The 20,330-nt window shown below is 42.8% G+C and overlaps 1 protein-coding gene across 2 annotated transcripts; it reads right to left on the bottom strand.

The window, feature by feature from the left end:
- Positions 1-1,440: 1,440 nt before the first annotated feature.
- On the bottom strand, positions 1,441-19,195 carry LOC118795160 (myosin light chain kinase, smooth muscle-like). 2 transcript variants are annotated; one of them, XM_036553541.1, is made up of 17 exons: positions 18,896-19,195; positions 11,339-11,485; positions 10,437-10,589; positions 9,781-9,942; positions 9,247-9,282; positions 7,402-7,529; positions 7,154-7,307; positions 6,367-6,678; positions 6,063-6,159; positions 5,381-5,584; positions 4,730-4,947; positions 3,958-4,081; positions 3,178-3,330; positions 2,920-3,049; positions 2,366-2,450; positions 2,103-2,243; positions 1,441-1,692 (listed from the first exon to the last, which is right to left on the bottom strand). In XM_036553541.1, the coding sequence occupies exons 1-17, from the start codon at positions 19,077-19,079 to the stop codon at positions 1,487-1,489; spliced, it is 2,634 nt and encodes an 877-aa protein (XP_036409434.1). In that variant the 5' UTR covers positions 19,080-19,195; the 3' UTR covers positions 1,441-1,486. The 2 variants fall into 2 exon arrangements, with proteins under 2 accessions (XP_036409434.1, XP_036409435.1); XM_036553542.1 differs by lacking the exon at positions 18,896-19,195 and adding an exon at positions 14,577-15,421 and having other exon boundaries at positions 1,442-1,692.
- Positions 19,196-20,330: the final 1,135 nt, after the last annotated feature.

Here is a 20,330-nt window from a genome sequence, read left to right as displayed (position 1 = left end):
GAAAAGTTACGAGAATTAATGATCAAGTATACAGTGCACTTAGGAGTGTGAGATGCATTTACTAAAATTGTGTAGGAATTCAGAGGATGGAGCTTGATTCTTGATCCTGCTGATCTGTGAAAACAGCACAGACTTGCCATGTTTTAGCATTTTCATTTTATTCAGAGGCACGATACAACACTTACATTCTGTTGGTGACCCAACAGAACTTTTAATGTCAGTGCTTTAATATAACCACAGACAGAAGATGACCTTGTATGTCTGGTAGGAAGCAAATGCAAATGCTGCCAAAGACAGCACATGGGAGAGCTTAACAGAAAGAAGAAGCACATCATTAACTGTGACTTTTGGCTCTGCATTGTCTGATACTGAACTATCTACTGGCGTGGAAAGACTGAATGGAATTTAATGTCAAAATGTTCGTTTGTATTCAAAAATTAACATATTCTGGTTTGTATCTTCATATTTACTCAAGAATACTAAGCAAACTGGCAAAAGACCGTTTGTACCTCACATGAACAAATGACAGTCGATTGAATTTTGCACAACAAAGTTCACAACAATGAATATTTGTGAGGCGCTACAGTTAAGTTTTGAGTAGAGTTACTTATGCTGAGTTGCTCCCATACTGCTATAAATATAAGGCTGAATGTCTATGGACATATCAGTAGCTGCTAATGAAAACTTCATTCTTTCTATCAGTTTATCAGCTCCCAGGCCATTGTTGATGGTCATGTGGCAATTACATTTCATCATATTCACACATCCGGGTTTAAAGATTTAATGAATGCTGTGGGTACATACTGTCCTAGAGAGTCGATCCAAGGTCACCTTATTCAACCATTATTCTACCCTCAACAATTGTGTGAAGAAAGCTGACACTGATCCAAGTTCAACACTGACACCTTGCCTGCAACAAAAATGAGGAAATGTATGCCACCTTGTGACCATTTGGGGAACAACTAGGTTAAATGGCAAGTAAAACAAAAGACAATGAGTGATTATGTGAATAATTTAGTTCAGTAGTTTTCAGTAGTATCTCGCTGAGAAATTGCTATTCTCAGAGCTCTGATTAGAAGGTGAAGTTGCCAAGGATACCACTGAGAAACACATGTGAAAAACATGAACCCCCCCGTGGTTAAAATTAAATTGATAGTTTGACAGGTGACAGAAACTTTTGTTTCTACAATCAAACATACTACCAAACATTAATATGAAAAAAGCTTGCAACCACAGCTGATTCTCTACCTACTTCTCTCTTACACCCAATCAGTCAGAATGTCCTTGACTGTATTACCATATAGGTTTTATGTTAGAAGCCATTATACAGTATTTGAAATGGACAGAGATTATGAAAGATTAACTGTGATTAGCAAGTTTCAGCATCTTTGAACAGGAAGTAATAAAGGACAGTTGAGAGCACTATAGAATTATTGACATAGTGCATTAATATGTATTTTCCTACAGGCTTGTCAGCGTCCACAGTCTACCGCTGCACTGTAAATTTGGCTGAGCACTGCACCTCCCCCTGGCTGTTGAATGCCTTGCAGGTGTACCACCCGGAGTCTTCCGGCACCACCTGGGACAGGACCAGGGTGCAGCGGCCGTCCTCCTCGTACTCGATGTGCACACGGGCCGACTCCTCCAAGGGTTCACTGTCCCTCAGCCACTCCACCTCTGGGTCAGGGTACCCTGTGCGGGGGGGGGGGGGGGGGGGGTCGTGTGTAACACTGCATCTGTATGCAAAATCAGGCTCTCACACACACTCCAAGCTCCAGACCATACACACAGCTGTTATTATGAGAGCATGACAGCAGATTAAAATCTAAAACTGACTGTGAAATTAGCTCCTACACATGGAGATGAACCCAAGATTTGTTTCCTTAAAAGAGTGTTGTCTTTCAAGCATCAACAGAATTACTGAACCATGCTATCTGCACACATTTGAAGATTATGAGATGCTCGGAACTCATTCTCGCTGTGCTCAGCCCAGGTCCCACAGCGTGGATCTTTCACTATTCTCACTATTCACTCTCGTTCTCGTTCTCTCTATTCATTATTCTTCAGGCCCACACAGTGGCCTAAGGTCTGCAGCACTGTACCTTGAATCTGACAGAAGAGGCGGGCTGTGGAGCCCCTGGGCCGGGCCAGGTTCCTCAGGGCAGGGCGGAACTGAGGCTTGCTCAACAACTTCTCCTCCAGAGACTGCAAGGCCTTCTCAGTCTCAGGGCTCTGGCTGGAGTCTGAAGCAGGAGAGCATGGTAGTCGTCACATGAGCGAGAAATAAAAATTCCAAAAATGAACTTCCTGCATGGTTTATCTAATTTTTCTTATGAAAGCTGGACACAGGAATTGTGAAGCTGACCTGGGCTACTGGGGGAGTCAGGTGCTTCGGATTTGTTGGAAAGCAGAGCCATCCTCTTCAGTGCCAGCAGAGCCTTCCCTGCTTTCTGGAGAGGGAAGGAGAGAGAAACTGTAATGAGAGCTACAAGGAATCAGAGATGCCTCAATGGCATGAATAGTGGCTCAAAACATTGACTGTGGAAAACATTAAGCTTTTACAAATAGTTGGTGTTAGGATTAGAGTTGGGTCAACTGATCTTTGATAAGCACAAAGGCTTCCCTGAAAAAGGAAAAAATTGAGCTAAAAAACATTACACCCAAAGCCAAAAGTTCTGGTTCCAGAATTTCAGTTTAAAAGTTCAACAGGTAACCATATAGTGTAACATTACTTTATCATTCATTTGATTAGCTGACGTTCACATAACATTAGCCTGTACAGCTGGATATTTACTGAACCAATTCAGATTAAGTATTTTGCTTGAGGGTACAACAACAACGTCCTACTCGGACTTTGAACCTGCTACCAAATTGTTCCACATCTGATTTGCTAATCCATACTCCAGCAGGCCTGTGTACCTTCCATTTCTGCTTGGCCAGGTACTTCTTCATCTTATCCTTAGAGAGGGTCTTGGTGGTGCGGGGGTCGGCCGAATTGAAGGCGGCCACCCAGGGGTGGGCCAGGGCGGCGGTACAGGAAAGTCTGAGCCTGAGGGACAGGAGGGAAATGGGGATTTGAGGCAGCTCACAGTCAGTCTCTCACAGAAAGCAAGAGTGTAGTGTGGCGTGTAATGTAGAAAGATGCACCGCAGCTTGCACCTATGCCTACAGTCTGACCTTGTGTCCTTTCTAAGGAGGGCGCTGATGAAGTCTTTGGCCTGGTCTGTGATCTCAGTGAAGCTTTCCTCCTCAAAGTCCCACTGACCGGAGGTCACCAGGGCAAGGGTCTCTGCATCACTTTCACCCTGGAATGGGGACACCCCACTGAGCCTGAGGAAAAAAAGGACAGAAGGGAAAAAAATCATCACCCTGAACCCATGTAGCTTTTCTTCAGGCCACAGCAAATGAATCCATCTATAATTATGATGCAGAAAAACAACAGCATTGTATGTGTGAAAAATGTAGGAAACAGGAAAATAGAAATAACACTGTGATAGAGCCTTCTCTTCCTGGCTCAGATCACATTTGGCTTGCATCACATTTCTAGTCGATATACTTTATGCAAGTAATTATTTACTTAATTGCCTTTTTTGTTTGTGGTTCCCTAATATTCTTGATTAGTTTGCAAGGACGCATTCTTTGTACCACATTTCTTATAATGTGATGATAATACTATGAAACCTACATTCAACCAATTATATCATTGACCATTGGTTATTTCACTATCAGTTTTCTTGGATTAAATTTTAAATATTGTTCCAAGCCCATCTGAGAAACAAGAAATCCCAGAAGCACATTTTGAAATTCTGAACTCCATGGAAAAACAATGACAAAGTATAACCAGTAGGTGGCCCCCATGTCCAGAGATGACATGCTTACCACACAGTCAGTAGCATGTGAAGACTGCCAACCCTCAGTGACAAGACAGCAGAGTATGAGACTGGGCACTGTACTCACAGGATGTAGCAGATGACTCCAATGCTCCACATGTCAGTGGCCAGTCCCACTGGCTCAAAGTTAATCACCTCCGGTGCCACAAACTCTGGAGTTCCGTGCATCACCTTCAGAGGAGTGTTGGGGTCTGGGAACGAGAGAGACATCCATATCATACCATATGAGACACATGTGGTATGAGACACCTGCTATACAGGTGGTCCTGGCACTGTGGCAAAAGTTTTCATTTTGGTACATTTCATCAAAGGAAATTGCAATACAAAACCAAAATTACTGCCATATAAAATGAGTGACAAAAATACAATATTTTTGTATGTTAATTTTTCTCATCTGAGAACTACTCTAGGTCATAACCTGCTGTATACAGTATTTAAAGTAATGCTTACATGTTTGTCAGCCTATCATGATGACAACATGGCAAACACACGACACAGCAAACAACACAGGTAAGAGCACTGGTTAAAATCAATGTTTGATTCATTAAAGCACCTTTGAGCACTAGAGCTGTCAAACCGGATGAACAACGATGGACAGAAGCAATAGCTACAAAAATAATACCATACACTCAGACTATTTACAGGATTACAGTCAATAAATGACCATGATTATGAGAAGAAAGCAGTGGTGGTGTGCAGCTGCAGGAATGTACAGGACAGGGTAATTGTTCTCATGATGGCCTGTCCACTTTGGAGCAACTACTGGGCAGACCCATTTGCCTCATAACAGGCTGCCAGATTCCTAAATGCCACTAACCAAACCCGGAGACCGCTCTCACCCATCTTGCTGGCCAGGCCGAAGTCGATGATCTTGATGAGGGTGTTGGTTTTGTTGACGCACACGATGTTCTCCGGCTTGAGGTCCAGGTGCACGATGCTCTGCTTGTGCATGTACTGGATGCCCTCCAGGATCTGCTGCATGTAGTGCACGCTGGAGGTCTCCGTGTGCTCGAAGCTGTCGTCCACGATGCGCTCGAACAGCTCCCCGCCCGCAATGCTGCAGAGAGACGCAACGCAGCGGGCAGTCAGCCGACGGGGCCCTGCCACGGCACTGCTTTCTCAGACACAAAACGGCCTTCGAGCTAAAACCCAAATGTATGAACGAGGGAAAAACCACCTGTACATTTTAAGTGACACATTGAATGTGTTCAAGAAAAAATTCGAAGGTAATTTAACGGAAACATAAAAGGAATGAGCGAATAATTTACAGCATGCGATTGTGCGACAGTTTTATATTTCTGAGCACTGAAATCCATTAACTGCATTCAGAGTGTGATTTCTATCTCTGCGGAACCACAGCTCAAAGATCCTTCCCTCTCATTCACTGCCGAAGCACAGATCAGAAGAGACCAGACTATCCTGTCCAGTGAATCTCAAGCGAGCTCCTCTGCAGAACAATGTCCCCAGCAGGACCATGCTCAGTTACTTACAACTCCAGGACCATGACCAGCTCAGAGCTGTTATCATAGGCCCCCAGGCACTGCACCAACTTGGGGTGGCGCAGGCAGTTCATTAGCTCGATCTCTTTACGCGCCGCCTCCTTCTCCTTGGACCGCCGCACCTTGTAGAACTTCCCAGCGCACGTGCGGCCCGTCTCCTTGTGGATCAGCTTGAACACCTGCCCAAACTTGCCCCTGCAGGGGACAGTAGCACATAAACATGGGACCTGATGCTATGCAGTGTACTTTTGAATGACCGTGCACTGTTCCTGTAAACTGAACGGGTCAATGCATATCCATGTGTAAGCAATATAAAATGCATGCTATTGCATACATATGTACATTAATACAGGTAATCAGTGCAAATTAATGAGACCTTGACTCATTTTAACACAGTGGAAAGTGATAAATGAATTAATTTACTGTTATGGCTAGAGTTTCCACCAAAGGTACATTTGAAACCTATTTCTTTTTCTATTTTTGTCAGCCCTGGACACATTATTGGCTAAACACATTATTAAATGTTGGATGATTTTCTATTTGAGTACACTGATGTACAGTTTCTGCTTAAAGCAAAATCTTGACCAAAAAAAACTAAGATTGGCGGCCGTGTGCCTGCATTCATATGACGAGTGGACACACAACTGCGTGGCACGTCTGCGCAGACACTCACGCGCCAAGCCGGTCCTTCACTTCGTAGTGATCTTTGACACTATGGGTCTTGTCAATCGTGACGTCCTCGTACACCTCGGTCTCCTCCTGTGGCTTGCCTTGCAAACACAGGGACAGGGGACAGGTGACATGACATACCATTAATGGAAGAGGAGAGGTGATCAATGACACAGCGTGTCTCTGACCCGCACACACAGTGTTAACTGTATGTACCGCCATGTATATCACACACAAATGCGCATAGGCTTTATACAGCAGCACAGGTTTCATCTGGCATTAAGCACATGACTGAATCTACCACTTACCCACAGCGTCCATCTTGACAACGTCCGACTCCTGACTGGGTTTGCTGATCCCCACTGCGTTGCAGGCTCTCACACGGAACCGGTACTCCCCCCGGGGCTCCAAGCCCTCTGAAACCTGATATGAGGTGCTCCTGCAGCGGCCTGTCAGTTTACTCCAGGCCCCAGGCCTCCCGGGGCCGTCTCTTCTTGCTTCTACCACGTACGCGGTGACAGCGCTGCCTCCGTCGTAGCAGGGCCCGGACCAGGTCAGGACCAGCGAGCTGGGGGACAGCAGGGAGACAACCGGACAGGACGCGGGAGGCTGGGGCCGATCTGGAGCAGATAGGGAAAACGAAATATCAATTAACAACTATTATCTGTTACAAAAACATCAACCCTGTCTGTCCATTTCATACGTATTAAAGAATGCACTCATCAATACAGAGTAGACACAGAAATCAATAAAGTGATTCTTACTAGATATAATCAATAGAAACAATATTATCTTACATTCAAAATTAAAAAAATTAGACTTAAGAAGGCAGAAGTTCATATATTTTTCTATATATAACATAGCTTGACACATATTATTCAAGAAACAGTTTAGGTAAATTAAAACACACATGACATAAATGTGTGGCATCTGGGACTCTGTGGTTGCCAAATGAATTAACAAGTACCCTTATTGCCTCATTAACAGTTGCCTATAATGAATCATCTTGAGAGTTGCAGGTTTGGCTCTTAACTGGTTGCTGATTGCTGAAGACTCAAACCAGAGGTATTGTGGGACATAGTGGCCAGGGCTTACCAATGACAGTGAGCGTGACGGTGTGCTGGGCAGAGCCCCTGCGGTCCTTGGCCACAATGGTGTACCTGCCCGCGTCGCTTGGCTGGACCTCTGAGATCACCAGCACACTCTCCTTCTCTGTGCACTCCACTCGGGTACGAAGGCAATCCACAACCTGCAGGGTGGGGGAGGGGTAGAAAAGGCAACGCGGACATCAATAGGGTGAGGTTTTTTTTTTCCCCTTACAACGGAGGCCGGTGCAGAGCTACCTGCTTTTTATTCCGTAACCAGCAGGTGGCCACGGTGAAGCTGCTGCGGAGGGCGCAGTGCAGGCGGGCTGTCTCCCCAACTGGCACCTCCAGCTGCTCCGGGGGATCCTCAAACTGAACTGGGGGCTCTGGGTCGGACAGAGACAGGCAAGATCTCTGCTGCAGCTGACACCATGAGCGCTACATTTAATTATGTACTCCACAAAACATTTCAACTAATAGAATCATGTCATTTTTGACCCATATGGTAATGTTGACAGACACTGGAGCTAATACACACGATTTTGCCAATACTGTGCATGACCTTGACTGAAGATCCCTACATGAGGCTAGTTTTAGATATATGGCTGATTCGGCTGTAATCAGAAACCAAACTCCAGGTTTTTCTTCTGCAGTGCTGTCACAACAGCAGCTTGAAATATGCCAGAGCTATTATTAATGATTTTACAATCAGGCCTCTTGCTTCTTCAGGTTTGCTAACTCTTAGGCAGCTTCAGTAGGTGGCCTGGCACTAGATGAGATCAGGTCAGTCTAGCAGGTCAGTGTATTTTTCAGTTTTTATCCTTGATAGAGGGGTATTTAACAATAGAAACCAAAAACACTCACTGTCTTGCTGTAGTCTAAATAATAGTCTACTCAAACACTTTTCTTAAGGTTGATTTTTGGAAATGGTTTTCCAGAAAACTTTATTTATTTCGAGGTCCAATTAGAGATGTGTTGCATGATACAGCAAAGTAAAATAGCTGTCATTTTTAGAGAACATGCCTTTAACTCCCTTTATCTAATACTGAGGCAAGTACACGCAAGCACACACATCTGATTACAATAATCGAAAGACTGTCACAAAAAAGACAAGAGTAATTTTATTACAGTTTTACAGTGCATTTCCATGTAGATTAATGCCACTTTTCATTTGTGGTTCCTCACGGCTGTCACGTCACTCATGCACTAAAGCACTCATTGAGATACTTCCGACCAGAAAAAACCCACTGCTGATAAAACAGCCTCAACCTAATCATTATGCAAATTCAAGCTGAAGCTGCCTGTTGAATTTGACTGAACTGCGCTCACTTTGGCACTCTGATAGAACACTTCTTCAGCACACACTGGCCGCCTAAGGAATCAGCTGTGAATGAATTATGACACTCTCAACCCAAAGCATTGCTGGCATACCCTTTAAAGTAAATTGTTCTTTAAGAGAAAAGTTCTGTCTCTGTCAGAAACATGTTAAAATGGAATATGTTTCTGTTAGCTCCAGTAACTCGTATCACCAAGGTAATTTAATTTTACATATAAATGCTGCTGTGAATTTTGTGAAACTCTCTGAAGTAACCTCCTAAAATCTCTAAAAGAACCAAGGGCAACTGAAAAATGGAAGCTTTTTCATCACTAAGCAAAGAAAAACCTTACCACGCAAACCTCAACAAACAATGATCTGTGTCTGACTTCCATGGAATCTTCATGCAATTACTTTCATCTTTACTTCATGCAGTACTTTCAATACACTGCACACGCACCCTTACACCAAACAGTACAAAGTACTGTGTCAAAAGATGACAACATTTGTATTTACTAATAACAAGAAGAAAGAGAGTGAAGGACAAAGTGAATATGCAACTTGAAGCCACATATAGTCTTCAGCAGTTCATACTAAATAATGACCTCCCAGTTTCCAGAATAAGTGACAATTATGGGCAAAGTACATGGACAGTATTTATTATAAAAAGAATAAAATTATACACAGAGAAGGGCTCAGACAGCTGAAAGAACTGGCAAAAAGTTCTTTGCAAGACAAACAGTTCAGAAGGAAAAGAGGACAGACACAGCAAAGCCACGGCATCCTACCTTTTCCAGAGCCTGTTCTTCTCTTTGCTGTGAGTCCTGGGGAGAATGATGGAGTGTGAGAGTTAGCAGGTGAATGATGGGATAGGACAGGCCTATGCAGGCAAGGGGCAGGGAAAAGGGTGTGGGAAGGGCTACGATCTAGTCTATCATAAAGTCCTACCAATCTCTATCCTGCCTGTCAGTTCTCCAGGCTGACCACCTTGGAGCTGGAAATTACAGTGGTGATGGCTGTTAATGAACTTTTTCCATTGTCTTTGAATGTAAAATATGAGGTTAAACATCTGAATTATTTAGGCTAAACACAAAATAATTGAACCTGAACCTTCTGGGATAGGCAGGATGTGCAACAGCAAATGTGAACAGTTTGTAGTTACTACTAAACGAGCAGAAAAAGGGTCAAGGCAATTCATACGAGTACCTTATCTCATAGGAAGAGTCTGAGATACAGACAGGCGTTAGTAAGCCAAATGCTGATAGCTTTATGCGTTTAAATTGCAGTGCATGATGGGCAGTGTAGTTTAATGTTTCTGATACCTTTCCTGTGTATGGGAATGCTGGTCTGCTGGCAGTCCGAGATCCTCAGATCCTGGTGGGCACTGGTATTTTGGCCATTTGAGCTTTTGTTCTCCACATTGCAATTCAGCAGTGGAGGAGAAAGCATGGGCTTGTTGTGCATCTCATAGACTGTTTCAAAGTCTGTGTTTATTTCAAAATAGACGAGAGAGACACAAACAGTTTCACATCCCATGACAAGGTCAGACAGCTAGCCCACACTATATACAGAATATAACAGATACAAATACAGAAGTAACTTCCAACCTCCCTTATAACCATTCATGTGCCAAAAGGAGTTTATATAGACACATTCAACTTAGTTTCACTCAACGCTCAAACTTCAACAGCCACTGGATTTTATAAACAGGACCACAGCCTTGTTATTGTATTGACTATCTTCTCCGATATCAACACACTAACATCTCAGACAGGTCAGCCTAAAAGTCATCTTACATTTTGTTTACCTTTGCAGCTATCACAGTTTACTGACTAACTTTGTCACTGACAATTCTCATTGCGGTTAGCAACCAGTCCGAATTCCATCACCTTAACCATCATTTGAACCAAATACCCTTGTGCCCTGTGAGCTCCATGAGTGCTGCACACCTGCTCTCTGGTGCCCCCTCTGGTCATACCTCTCACGCACACTGCCGCACTGCTGGAGGTCTTGCCTGCCTCGTTCTCTGCCATGCATGTGTAGGCGCCTGCGTCCTCAGGCAGACATTCCCGCACAACCAGCCTTGCCACACGGCCATCAAAGGAAGGTTCCCCAAAGCGCACGGGCTCTCCTGCAGACCAGAGCAGCCTGTCAGTTTGTGTACCCCTTCAGCTTGATACAGGTAAACAGCGTTTGAAGAGTTAAGTCTGTCCCTGTAAAAAAGGGTGTGGACTGAAGAGCACAATAAACAGGTGTCATTACAAAGTGAGTTGTAGGGCCATAGGGCATCTGTGCCCACACCTGCAAAATGCTCTGGACCTGTGACACAGTACACAGACACTATTTGAGTGTGACTGTGTCCGTATGCTGAATGAATATAAATCGACTGTTTGTTTAGACAAGCCCAGCAAGTAAGAGTGTGAGATTCTCTAAGTCTAAAGATGTTGAAGTGATGCTATGAGCCATTATTAAGTTGCTTGTCTGCATGCAATATCAGCTGAAAGCCAGTCTGATGTGCCCACAACAATGTGTCCTTTTACAAAAACAATACATAATGAGATCTTCACAATCTGTCAAGGGAGCACTAGTCACCTGTGTTAAATATAGACTGAAGGGCAGGTGTAAAACAAATATTGAGCCAAATTAAAATTATTCTTAGCCCAACAGTCCTGCTCCAGAAACAAGCATTCCCTGCCAAAGGCTGCACTCCAGTACCTCTCTTAGCGCCATTCATGTTATGCCAGAGCTCATCACACAGAGACATCTGTGTTTTGTCTGGGTTCAATGGTATCATCAGTCCTTATAAATGTGGTTCACACCTAATGAGGAGAGGAATATTGCAGTGCATTGGACAATGGAAGAAAACTGCCTCCTGCTCACCATTGTGCAGCCACGAAACACTCATAGGCTGACTCCCCGCAACGACCCCCCGCAGTGTGATGTCATAGCCCTCGTCCATCGAGCAGTCCTCCAGCGGCTCCGTGAAGTGGGGCGCCTCCGGAACGCAGGCAGGAGCAAGACTGTGGTCTGAGGGGGAGACAGAGAGCTGCTGACACCTGCAATCCATGTGACCTGTCAGGTGACCTTTTAAAATGGCTACTGGATAAGGGTACAATGCCGCTGTTACATACAATTAGCAAAATGGTAACCCTAAGAAAGGTGCCAACTGAATACAAGACATTCGGCCTCTATGATAAGGCACTCCACTCTGTGTATTTTTATCTTGGGTTTATACTTACCATTTGCTCAGGTTAGATGTGTACACTATCTGGCTCCAAATGATTAACTGATAGCCACTGATCAAGGATATATCTTAAAACCTGACAGCTCAAAACCTGCTTTGAGAATAACAGTACAGAGCACTGCAATAAGAATAATGAGCACTGCACTGTCTCTACCCTTCCTTGACAGGGCTTTTCTGACTGCTTCTGTTCATGTGAATGGACATTTCCAATGGCCAGTTTTAAATAACCAGCTGCTGTTTTCTGACTGGCTAACATCAACAACCACTGAGAATTGGAAGCCAACTGACAGGGTAAAATCTGGTGTGGCACTCAAACCTTTCACATGCCTATAAAAGGCTGCACCACTCATTAACCATTCATATGATGGTTGTCAGTCTTTCAAGAGCTAAAATACAAGAAACAAAGATGTCAGACCTTGATAGAATTCAATTGGTGTCATAAAGCACATCATTACATAACACTTACTAAGCAAATACCTGAGTCACTTGCAAATGCACATATTTGTAAACCTTACATGCAGAGGAATATTTACTGGAGTAACTGAAGTAAAGAACCATGCGCTAGAATACAACATCTGATCCCATGACCCCAAATTCCTACCCCATGATGCTGTCCATCACATAACTTATAAGAAGCATGCCAAAAGGTGTTATTGTGAGCTGTCTTTTGGTTTGACATGCTTGATTTTTTTCAGCCAAATGCACCAGTCACTATTCCCAGGACTGCAATGGCCTTTTCAGCCGTTGACAAGAAACCCAGGAACTGCCAGAAATGCATTCAACAGTTTGCAGTTGTTTTTTGTTGTTTTTGTTTAGTCTATTTAATCATTTTTTGAGCCAACAATATTAAATGCTCTTAACTAAACAAACCCCTTGATATCAACTGAGAAACATAAATTGTGCTTTCAGTGCACCTACCACTGTTACTGGTACCTCTTTTCCCAGAGGAAAATAACTTTATTTTGAAGAATAATAAAAATCTGTAACCTTGGTTAATGTGGCAGCTTTACACTGATACCTACTGGAAGGTTTAAGTGTGGGATTTTTGTATCCGAAAGATGTGAGCAGAACAATAACATCAACATATTATCCCGCAAAGGATGATCATGTCCATTGTCACATAACAGAAACAATGCTGTGAATTTAGTCCCATGTCAGCAGGGTTAATATCCAGTCAGGCCATACAGTTGGCTTTGTCCTTTTCACACCACAGGCAGTACACCAGTTTATCGTCTTGCCCACAAATGTCAGAGATGTACAACAAAAACCCGAGGCATTTATGGAAATTTCAGAGTATCTTGGTATCGTTGATGTTTCAGAGGGCACACATGTAGGCCTATGCATAATATACCTGACAGACAAAGGAAATGTACGCTATGGTGAGTAGAAAAAGGGACCATTGTATAAATACAGTGTTAGCAGCAGGCATCAGCTGTTTAGTAGCACAATCTCTGCCTACAACTGTTCAAATGTGTTTTCCTAATTTCAGTAAAGCTCAAACCAGCATTAACGCACAGTCATTCAGCATGGGTCATGACTAGGTAATATTCAAACAATTTTGGCATAGGCAAAATTTCCAAAAATTCTCGTCCTTTTCCATTCAAATTGATTAGTTTAACTTACTGCATGTGTCATACTAGTTTTACCCCATTCTACAGTCTACATCCCAAGAAGGAATAAAACTGTTCCTAACACAGTGATGAGCTGGTGTCATAAACAACAGTCCTGTCTTGGCCCAGGTGTCTTGGCCATACAAATGCAACAAGCAATGGCACATATTGATGTGGCGCGGGCTGCTGGAGCCCCCTCTATCTCCCTCACTCTCCAAACACATTGAGAACAAACAGGCCTCTGACAGCGTTGCTGATCTCTGACCCGTTGCTCCTGACAAGGGTCTGCAGAAAGCCAGAATACATCAAAGACCTGGATCAATGCTTTGAGCTGCTCTCATCTAAATAAACACTAATAAGGAGTGGATTTTCACACCTCTGCTCCACATAACTCGTTGACCTTTGTGCTTTGGATGACGGCCCTCACAGTTTCATTACTCTATTCTGTGAGGAAAACAATTATATTTCATGGTTATAGACAACTTTGAGCCCAAGTACATTAGTACATAACCCCAACAGTTCCTTCACCATTTAGTTCATGTTATGTCTACTAGCCTTTATTGCTTGTTGCTTTTCGCTATTTGCAAAAGAAAATGGAGACCTCACAACAAAAATGTTCCCCTTGGCGCTAGGCCAAGATTGTATTGAGCACTTCCTCTTGAGAGGGGTTCCACATAAACATAAACATGTGTTTACGTTTGCCCTTATGGTTTTGATCTTTGGTCTGATTTGTACAATGATTTATAAGCAAAATGTACTCCATATCCAAAGTGGTTCCTGATGATCAACTCTCATTGATTGTGAGTATCTTTACAGTGAGAAGGGTAAAAAATTCTCACAAATTAGAACAATGGCGGCATCACAAAGATATGCACATGATGGCACAGCAACCAATAGAACAGACTACCAATAGATTTCCCATATCTGTCAGTTAGCTGGCCGCTTCAACTCTAATGGATAAATATCTAACTAATACAACCAGGATATGAACACTGCTAATGCAATGGGTCACATTCATTTGCTTCATTTACATGTTTTCGGTTAAACTTCAAACACATCAAGTAAAGAACCGGAACCCCACACAGAAATAGCGAATATGGAAAAATACCTATAAAAATGATAATTAAAAACTGCAGCTACACAGCAAAACTCATAGGAAGCATTTTCATTTTCACTTTGCTTTCATAAGCTATATTCTTTCAACGTAACAACACGTAAGAAGTAGTACTGAAAGGACCTATGGAACTCAGAAGTGACCACTCACCAGATACATTATGCAGGCTGCTGTTCAAGGCAGTGATGCTGGCACTAAGCCCATTCCCCAAGACCTGCACGCCATCAGAGCAGTTCTTGGACAGCGTGGGAGACTTGAGGTAAATCCTGCATGTGGATACATAGCGCTTTTTATGACTGCTATTGCTCATATCCAGCAGAGGGGAAGGACTGAAACTCCACAGCTCCACAGCTCAAAGAATCATTTCCAAGACCCCTTACCAACGGTCCCCCTTTTCTATCCCTCTGACTTCCTCTCACTCTGCTTCTCTTACCCTTGCCTGCTTGCTGCCTCAGTCAGTCTCCTACTTTTTTGGTCTCAGGCTGTCTCTTTCCCAATCTCTTTCCCCCCTCAATCCCTCTCTCTCCTCTCTCTCTCCCTCTCACACCCCCTCTACTTCCCCCCTCCCGCCCTCACCCTCTCTCCCACCGTGCTCAGTACTGTATGCGCTAACAGTAGCCGTTTCACACGGTCTTTAGTGCTGCTCTCCTACTCCTCTCAGGGAACAGAACGCTTCGCTGGCCCCGAGGTGAGGCGAGCACACCCAGCTACGACTCCACACGTGGTGAACAATGAGAAAAAGACATAGAGAGGGCAGAGTCCCTCAGGGGTGGGGAGACCTGCTGTCCCTGTTACACCTACAGATGAGCACTGTCGACAAACCCTCAGCTAGAACTCCGTCCAACCGTCACTGAGAGAAAACCAACACCAATATTTGAAAAGCAGCAAAGGGGCTGCAAGTTCCTCTCTTCTTTAAACAAAAATCTCTGTTACAATCAAGCAAGGCCTGATTGTCACCATGAGAAAGAGGGCTTATGCACTGACGCACCCAAAGGCTTCTTTTGTTTCTTTCGTTTGTTTGCTGTTTTGACTGTGCTTTTATCAGCGAGGCAACTGAACTTTGGATGTTACAGAGGCACTGCACTGTGATCAATGAAGCTCTGATCTTGGCAGTATGTGCTGTGATTGAATTAAATCACTGCTCTAAGAATATTCTGTATCTCATCTGCACAAATTTAAACATTTTGAACTGAATTCCGTTCAGAAAATTGACTTGTATTGATGGCTTTGAGTCCCACATGTAAGCACCTATTCAGCCTTTCAGAATAGGATTTTGGAGGTGACAGAATATCAGTGAGCCCTGCAATGCCACACTGGTTTAGTATCGGTTGTGATCTTCAGACTTCTTTATTAAACTGTTTCAGAGTAATTATAGCTAGGCATATGGTAAATAAAGCATGTAATTAAATAATACAAACAAAACATTCCACAAATAAGATTACTGTTATCTCCTGGTGAGCAAAGCAAGACAGCACAGTCTAATAACAGTGAATAATATCGATGTTGGAATCCATCTAGTAGGAATATGTTTTGTAAACTAAGGTTTTGGACTATTACAGTTATGGCATCTGATCAAAGACTGTTTCTCAAATGTCAAGTGCATCATGGGCCCTGTCATAAAGAATACAGGGGAAGAATACTTCTATCAACCATAGTGTTGTACACAAAGTATCCAATTAGTAAACTGGAAAAAGAAGCAATCTGAGAATAAACACACATCATGCTAACTTAAGTCTCTCAGCAATCAAGATGTTACTTTTGACTGACAGAAGCAAAACATGTTTTAATGCAGAAAACATACCAAGCAACTATCTCTTTAAATACAGTGTCTATGAATTTTGTTTGAATTTCCAGTGAGCAGCATCCCTTTAGGAATGAAGTCTTAACTACCCAATCACCCATCATAGCAAGAATATTAGTACAGTCATTACATACACACTGAAAGTGTGTAGATTTATCTACACACATCATTTATACTATTTTCAGTGGGGTTATTCAGATTATGCACATTTATAAAAGACACGAGAACAATGTCCAACCAGGCATTCAAAACCAAAACCCTCTGGTCACCACAAGTGGTCCACCAACTATCGCAGGGTCCAAACAGCTTGTTTAGTTTGTTATGGCGTCAGGTGCATAGACTGCTTAGTGATGCCAGCGGAAGTGCAGAATATCAGAGAGCATAAAAGGGCCACTAATAACCTCTCCTCTCCACCTCCACTCTCTCCCCAAGGGGAGCTTGTTCGTTCCCAGCATGGGGCTCCAAATTCCATTTCAATGACGAAAGAGCCACCCCCCGCTCTGCATCATTAACCACACAAAGCCCCACGGTCAAGGTTTTTGATGTGCTGTTTGTGTTCCTCCCGGAGCATGGCCGTGTATACCAAAAGCAAACAAACTCTCTGTAATGACTACAGTTCCACAGGAGCAACTGTGTGGAGGTATTGTATCGCACAAGGCTATTGCGGTGATCTGCTCTTTTCAGGGATGTTAAACACAAAAGTGTATCCAGTTTTTGTTTAGATCACTGCAGTGGCCTGGAAATACGTGATTCGCTGTTGCGTGAATCAAAAACAATAGTAAACGTAAGTGTGCAGCACTGTGGGGCTAGAACAGGGAAGTAGGCTTTTAAAACGATGGATTCCCAGAAATGCAATTGCATGCTGTTCCCATAACCTGCCACATGTTAGTCCCACAGGACCAGTCTGACCCTATTAAGAGGAAACTTTGTACCTCATCATAAAGACATGGCTCAATGATATAACTTTAACAGTCCCCAGAAATCTGGAGGACCACCCCTGGTCTTCAGAACAGCTCCAGTGGCAATTCCAGCCTATATGGTGTCCACCCTTGGCAGGAGGGGTATCTATAATCAAGCAGTTTTGTCCCACCTTTGCGGGAGATGGTTCACCATGTACTGCAAGGAGACAGGTAATCTATGGACATAATAAATATGAAACATGTCACTGTCAATAACTACAATAAATACCCACAGTATCCTGAATGCAACCAAAAAACACACAGGTCTCTCCATTCTAAAAAACCATCTTACTATCATAGTAGTGTCATAGCATAGCATAGTGGTAAGGAGCAGGGCTTATAACCAAAAGGTTCCTGATTCAATGCCCCACTGGGGTACTGCCCTTGGGCAAGGTACTGAACCCATAATTCCCGCAGTAAATATCCAACTGTATAAACCGATCACGATGATGTTTCACAAATGGCAAGGTGGGAAAGTGAACAAAACTATTACCTCAATAAGGGAGTGAACTTGTTTGTAAGGATATGCGTAGTGGGACTGTTTACCCTTGTGCATAATTCACAATCGGCACTAATATAAAATTAATTAATGTGAACATTCTATGCAAAAACTACTTTCTTATTTGTTATGTCATAATTCACTGACATCGTAACAGTCTAGTGTCAGTTTTGCAAGCAGAGTGGAAACAAATCCTTTAGTGGCAGTTTCAGTGTGGAATAAATATTCCCCCTGCTGGACAAACGCATGAAGTACACGATCTCTTACTTCAGAGATTATGCGTTCACTCGGTCGCAAACGGTCACCTACCCCTTTGGGTGAAAACAGAGCCAAATGGAGGGACATCACGGGGCAGCGTCATTACGCTTTTGCTCCTAAAAATTTAAAATTAATGCAGCAGTCGTATCTGCCATCTTCACAGAGAAGTAAATATATGTAGGACTCTAACAATGGGCTGTGTTGTTTTGGAAATCAAGAATATATCTTAACAATCATAATATATCAAAATATAGTTTCATTGACCTTTAACGAGAGGACATCCACTATAGAAAATACACAGATGTTTTGTCTTGTTCTCCTAGAGTAAGACAACGTTAAGTGTGCTCACATGCTTTGTAATAAGTATTAAGGTTTGCACAACCTCCTAATATTTCTGAAACTGTAGTCTAATTGCATTAAAGGCACTTAATTCAACAGAGAGAAGAGAAACAAAAAAAATTCCAGGTTAAAAACATGCTTTGCCTACACGAACACTGTACAAAAATTCACAGGCCTCAGTGGTACAACTGCCTTTTGTGCTTCTTATCTCGTCCGGCAAAACCTCCAAAACGATAGTCAAATCCCACTCCCTTGCATTTTCAGTTTTACCTGACCGCCTCATTATTTGATTAGTGAAGACACGAGAATGTAGATCCAAACAGCTGTATAGGCCTTCATGCATTAGGAAGATATTTTCAGTGCCATCAAGAGCCAAGGTAAGTGTGTTTTTTTTGGGCCGGGGGTGAGGGAGACCGGGTATATGTAGCCTAGACACGCGAAATATATGTCACCGCATTCATGTACAATATTACTACATTTCTTTCCAAATGAGCTGTAACAAACGGCTTCATCTAAGGAAAGGAAAATAATCTCTGTTTGCTCTGTTTGCTGGGAGAAACAATCAGCAGCGGAAATAGTACAGTAGCGGACTTTAAGTTTGATGAGAGTTTACCAGACACTGTGTGGTAGATTTGCGCAGAGTTCCTAAAAGTTGGTGGACTGCATCTTCTTTCCGAGGTCTGGGAGCGATGGGGAATACCAGCTTCATTAAAGCCGTCTTCTTCTTCATCAACAGTTTGTTCTTGGTAAGTAATGGGGTCTATAACGGTATTTGCTGAGGACAAAATATCAACCATTAAAATCTTTCGCCAAGTACCACAGAAAATTGGGACATAAATTACGGGATTTACTGTAAATGTGCTAGTACGCCTGCACGATATGTAATCCCGGTGGTAAAAACCCAAGTGCTGTGAAATCGTGGCGTTTATTACGCAACTGTGTATTGCACACCAGACCGCCCCGCTAACCCCCAGGCGCTTGGCACACTGAAGTTGAATTCAGCTAAATAAAACTGAAGCGCACGGTTTACACTTACTGTATTGACAGCGGTCACGCAACCTCTGTATGCGTGCGTGACTGTGCACGGTTGCGCTCCTGTTATGGTTGACAAAAATTGCGCTCAGCTTTGTTAGTTACACAGCATACCCCTCACCGATTTGCCACGACATATATCAGTTTAACAGTCAGCCAGAATATATTGTTCTTACAGATTATTGATAGAAATGGTGTTATATAACGAAGAGGCCGAGGTTGCCTTTGACTTTTCTTACTTAAAGGCAGTATTTTATTTTGTTAGACTATTTTGTTAAACTACTGTATATAACTCTTATTATTATTATTTCCTTCCTCATTTACACCTTTACTGGTGTTGTATAATATCAAAGTGCCAGACTTTCAAGCATTAATCATTCTGGACAAAAATACATTTGCATTTCAAAAATGATAAAATGAATCCACTGAACCTACACATTGGCTGTTTAATTCATTTGATATGATCTATCATCATGGGATATTTATTAACTGCAATAATAAACCATCACTGCATTGAGGTTACCTAACAGAAAGTTTAGATTTCAGTCATAAGAATCATAGAATAAGCCAATTATTTCTGCATGGAGCAACACATGTGACTTGTCTCTTGTTAGACTGTAGGGGAGAAAAAAAGATCACAGTACTTTTTTCCTGAAAGGAGGCAAAAATTCTGTCCACCTTTGAGGGGTGTTAAATATCATAAGCTTATTGTGAACCAGTAAGTTGCATGGTACAAACTAAACATCAAGCATTAAACCGCAAGAAGATAATCACTCATTTGACCAATCATTTTTCCACTAGCTGTTGGTTTAGTCTCAAGTGTCAGGGGCTTGAGGTTGCATGTTCCACTGTTTGGGGGTAAATTGGTGTTAATGGGCAGCTTGGAAGGTCTCAGCCCAGACCTGTGTAGAATTTTGTTGCCACAGTACTGCCATCCACCTGCATTAGTCCAATGTGACAGAAATCTGCAAATGTTTTGTGATTGCATTGTCGCTTGTGTCTATGGTGCAGGTTTC

Source organism: Megalops cyprinoides, chromosome 19 (genome assembly GCF_013368585.1).
Source record: "Megalops cyprinoides isolate fMegCyp1 chromosome 19, fMegCyp1.pri, whole genome shotgun sequence".
In the NCBI taxonomy this organism is placed as follows: Eukaryota; Metazoa; Chordata; class Actinopteri; order Elopiformes; family Megalopidae; genus Megalops; species Megalops cyprinoides.
This window is presented reverse-complemented; position numbering and strand designations above follow the sequence as displayed.